Here is a 5,343-nt window from a genome sequence, read left to right on the forward strand (position 1 = left end):
TAAGGCATCAGCACAACCACCTTTTACGGGTGATAACTCCTTTGTCCACTATATATATAATTCATTTATATAATTGTATCTTACTCAGGCATCGGAGAGACGTAAACCGTCCGGTACGGTTTACCCCTCTAACGCTGTGTTCTTGGTACAGGATTTGGGAGTTGGATCGGTACCCCAGGTGGTATAGCATTCTGTGTGAGGTACCCGGAGAAAGCCACCAGAAACAGTTATCACTGCATGAAATACATCTTTTGAAGAAACATCGATCTAGTAGAGCACGACTGTCTTCTGGATCTTGATCATCTATCTATAAAATAATAAATATTCATTTATCTATAATGAATAAATTATTCATTTATTGATAATATAATAACTCCTCCAAAGTAATAATTTGTAGCCCAACATTATTCATTTATAAGGGTTTTACTGTAGGGAGTGTGCCGATAGAAATTTGTGACAAAAAATCTGCAAATAAGCCGCAAGGGCCACTGCAGGCCTCCTAGTGGCAGAGCCACTGCAAATATGATGTTAATGGTATAATATCTGCCGTATCAAACTTGCATGTCTAAAGCAATATCATAAAACGTAGCTAGCAGAATCTCACTAACCATTTGGCCGGCGATCTCGCTGTACGACCCCAGAAAATTTCTTTTGTAAACACAAATTATCTTTTCCAAAAACAATGAGCCAATTTCAATAATTACAAGTGCTGTCCTTTATTTTTGGCTTTTATGTTATGTATTTCTCTCCTACGTTTGGGAACCAGCAACACGTACCCTCTTGTACTTATCCAGGAAAAACCAAAAGTTAGAGACAGCCAATAACCTACCTTTGTATAAAAAATTAGTAGAACTATACTGGAAGCTCTAAGTTCAATTTCCTGGAGGTTAATTGTCATATCAATCAGTTTTCTCTACAATGTTGTCCCGTGAACAAATAAGCATATGTTCCCTTAAGCCCTTTTTGTAATAGTGTTGCCATATCGATCAGTTTTTTTGACAATGTTGTCCGTCATACACTATCATGAACAATAAAAACTTGAACAATATATGATCATATATTCCAACAAAATTTTGGTACCGTGTAGAATTTTCTTCAATTTTAGGACGAAATTTATTGCAAGTCCAACTACTATTTTTCTACTGGTAGACGCATGAAGCAGAGAAAAGCTAAGGATTTATACAAATTACCTGATAATTAGGTTGACAGAAATTCTTATTGATGAAGAAGACAAGCATTGCTGCCGTGTCCTCAGAGCAGACCATCCAATTAAAATATAAAACTTCAAGTCGTATAATGATTCATATGATAGCCTCTGGACAAAGGCATATAGTTGCAATGTACAATTATTTTATCAGAAACATTTACAATATAAAGTAGGAGGAGATAGGAAAGTTAGAAGCATAGACAAGTAGATCGAATTCTTTCTTAACTAATTAGCTCGGGTCTCTTCACTGTATTTTCATCAACATGAGCTTTGAGACAGAGTCCAAGAAGCTTCACATAGCCTTCTTTCCATGGCTAGCTTTTGGTCACATAATCCCATTTCTCGAGTTTGCCAAACACATTGCTCAAAGAGGTCATCGTGTCTCCTTCATATCAACCCCAAGAAACATCCAACGCCTCCCAAAAATCCCTCAAAACTTAGCATCTTCGATCGATTTGGTCCAAATCCCACTTTCCCACGTCGAAAACCTTCCTGAAAACGCAGAGGCCACCATGGATGTAACAGTTGACCTAATCCCTTACCTCAAAATAGCTCACGATGGACTTGAAGCTGGTATTTCCAACTTCCTCGAGACTCACACTCCGGATTGGATTATTAACGACTTTACCCCTTACTGGCTACCAGCACTAGCTATCAAACTAGGCATCTCACGAGCCCAGTTCAGTATTCTCAACGCCTCAGCTCTATGTTTCTTTGGACCAACATCACCGGACCAAATAAACCGCTATGGTCTTAGAAAACTGCCCAATCAATTCACTGTCACTCCCCAATGGATTCCCTTTCCTTCGAAACAGTTTATGAAGCCTTTCGAGACCAAGAGAATGTTCCATGCTGTGAAACCAAAGTTTGCTTCTGACTCTGATTCCGGGGTTAACGATTGGGTTCGTATGACCTCAACTATTCAAGGCTGTCAGGTCTATTTTATTCGAACCTGTAGAGAGATCGAAGGGGAGTGGCTTGATTTGCTCCAAGACCTCCACCAAAAACCTGTAGTGCTTCCGGCCGGTCTGCTCCCACCGCAGTTACAACAACAGAGGAGTGAAGATCAAGAAGACCCTAGAATCGCCGAGTGGTTGGATAAGCAGGAGAAGGGGACTGTGGTTTATGTGGCATTTGGAAGTGAGGTTAATCCAAGTCAAGAAGAATTCTCGGAATTGGCTCTTGGGTTAGAGCTTTCTGGGTTGCCTTTCTTTTGGGCATTGAGGAAATCACCACATAGTGAGGATGGTGACTCGGTGAAGTTACCGGATGGGTTTGTGGACCGAACAAATGGTCGTGGCGTTGTCTGGACAACTTGGGCTCCTCAGCTCAAAATATTGTCCCACGAGTCGATTGGCGGTTTCTTGACTCACTGTGGTTGGGGTTCAGTCATAGAAGGTCTGCATTATGGACGTCCACTTATCATGTTTCCAGTCTTATATGATCAAGGGCTTAATGCTAGGTTTTGGGACAAGAAGGTTGGGATTGAGGTACCGAGAGACGAAGAGAATGGATCGTTTACCAGGAACACGGTGGCTGAGTCAGTGCGTCTGGTTGTCAAGGATGAGGAGGGGAAGGCTTACAGAGATGGTGCCAAAGAGTACAGTGGGTTATTTGGAGACAAGGACCTCCATGACAGATACATGGACAAATGCGTGGAGTATTTGGAAAACAAAGTGACTAATGTTTGAATGGAAAATAAGGCATTTTAGGCTTAATTGGTTTGCAAGTGCCTTGGTTTGGATTTATTTTAGGCCAAGTTATGAATAATGGTCCATACTCAAGAGTCAAGATGCAATGTAAGGCTATATGTATTGTTGATTTGCTACAATATCAAGTGTTATACTTGGTCTCTTGTAGTCTTGTTTCTTATTTTGTGTACCTGCGAGCATTTCTTTACATTCTTGAAGCAATCTGCATTGGGAACATATCTTTGCCTAGCTTAAAGATCACAAACTGGGGATTAATTAATATTTTTGGGGATTAATTAATATTTTTAATCTGATGACAACTAGTAGTCAGAGAAGAACTGCGGATAGTTTCACCTAGGGGTGGGCAAAAACAACCGGAAAATCGAAAAACCGGCCTGAACCGATCCGAATCGGCCGGTCCGGGTCCGGTTTCTACCAAAAAAATTGAAAAAATAAGGCGGTTCGGTCCGAACCACTTCAGATCCGGTTCGATCCCGGTTCTACGTTTTGGGATATTTCAAAGCCCGGTGGGCCCGAACTAATTAATTATTATATTTTTATTCCATTTTTATGGGATATTCTATGTGTTCTCACCTTCTCGGGTCTTCCATTTCTTCTCTCTCTCTCTCTCTCTCTCTCTCTCTCTCTCTCTCTCTCTCTCTCTCTCTCTCTCTCTCTCTCTCTCTCTCTCTCTCTCTCTCTCTCTCTCTCTCTATTATTCCCTTTTCTCAATCCGTCCATTTTTACCGATGAAAACCAAAAACAAAGATCAAATCTTTCACCGGAAAACCAATTCAAACCATTCATCTTCTTCAACCCAGATCGAAAGATCCCTCACCTACCTCACCGTCCACCACAACCGCCTCTACAACGCCTCCTGCCACGAAATCAACGTCTACGATCAAATCCGAGCGACCCCAATCCCAGCCTTCATCAGTTTGAAAACCCAATTCCAACCTTCATTAGTTCGAAAATCAATCTCTCTGAATCTCCTCTATCCAAACATCCTCAAGCATCCCTCGATCCCTCGATAGATCCAATAAGCAATGAGGAGTGACGAAGGCTGGATCCGATAGATCGGGCTCGCGGCGGTGGTGGTGTCGAGGTCCGAAACACTGAGGTCTCTTCCTCGTCCTCTCTGTCTCGCTTCTCCTCTCAACCATGGTCTCCTCTCACTTCCAATTGCAATCTGACCATGGTCTCCGTCGGACTGAGGCACTGAGTCTCCTCCTCGTCCTCTCTTTTCTATGGCGTGTTTAGGCCCGAAAGCTCGGAAACCTGACCCGAAAAATTTCGGTTCGGGTGTACTCCGGTCCCAAAGTATGGATATCACGTTTTGGGCCCGGCCCGAATATGTCGGGTTCGGTCCTGGTCCCTGTAAATATAGTGCCGGTCTGGGACTGTGCCCAGCCCTAGTTTCACCAACTTTTCCTTTAGAGCAAGTTCACCCGTTGGGTCATTGAGTCAGTTACTATTCACTATTTTTTTTTTTTTTTTTTAAAATTTCTACCTTCTGGGTCACTAGCGCAGTTTCTAAACTGACTTGGGTCACTTTCTGGGTTAGTTTCGTGACCTACAAACTAACCTGGTGACCCAACGGGTAAACTTAAAAAACTGACCAAGTCAGTTTGTAAATCACAAAATTGACCCAAAGGGTGGAAAAAAATAGTGAATAGTATATGACCTAGTGACCCAACGGGTAAACTTGCTCTTACTTAGTCTCTTTACTTCCTCATAGTAGCTGGTGAGAGTTATGACCAATATTTTCGGAACCATGCAATTAGGATTTCAAGATGTTCTGAAGTTTACAAAAAGAATTTACAAAAAAAATTTAATCTTTAGACTGTTTCATAAACAGGACGATTTTTATTATGTGGGTCCCACCTCCTAGGCATAATATTAAGTATCACTAGGCCAATAATTCAATCAGACGACAGTTTTTCACTGTCATCTGATAATAGAGGCTGCTGTTGTCTATCTCAATGATGTCTGATACATAATCAGACAATACCAGAAAACTGTCGTCTGATAAAGGTTAGTACAACAGCAGCTACTATCCTGTCTGTTGTCTGAATACCAAGAAGAACAACAGCGACTTATATACTTACTGTTGTCTGAATGCTGTGCCAGGCAACAGGGGCTTATATGCTTGCTGTTGTCTGAAGGCTTGTTCAGACAATATGTACTTGCAAATCTCATTGTCTATCCATTATTGATACTATAGATTTCTTCAAAAAACTGTTGTTTGTTGTTTTGCTGGACAATGACTTTCTCATTCTTTGTCTTTATAGTATTATAGTTAGATGGCTCATACAACAGTTTTTGTTAGGAATTTTGTGATGATCAATTATTGCACAATAGTTTTTAGCTAGATTGAATAGTCTGATATACATTCAAAATGACATCACATCCAAAACACATTCATTCATGTAAAAATCCGATACA

The 5,343-nt window shown here is 41.0% G+C and overlaps 1 protein-coding gene across 1 annotated transcript; it reads left to right on the top strand.

The window, feature by feature from the left end:
- Positions 1-522: 522 nt before the first annotated feature.
- LOC133722847 (putative UDP-rhamnose:rhamnosyltransferase 1) lies at positions 523-3,108 on the top strand. Its single transcript, XM_062149733.1, has 2 exons — positions 523-534; positions 1,441-3,108. The coding sequence occupies exons 1-2, from the start codon at positions 523-525 to the stop codon at positions 2,896-2,898; spliced, it is 1,470 nt and encodes a 489-aa protein (XP_062005717.1). The 3' UTR covers positions 2,899-3,108.
- Positions 3,109-5,343: the final 2,235 nt, after the last annotated feature.

This window comes from Rosa rugosa, chromosome 1, assembly GCF_958449725.1.
Source record: "Rosa rugosa chromosome 1, drRosRugo1.1, whole genome shotgun sequence".
NCBI classification, from domain to species: Eukaryota; Viridiplantae; Streptophyta; class Magnoliopsida; order Rosales; family Rosaceae; genus Rosa; species Rosa rugosa.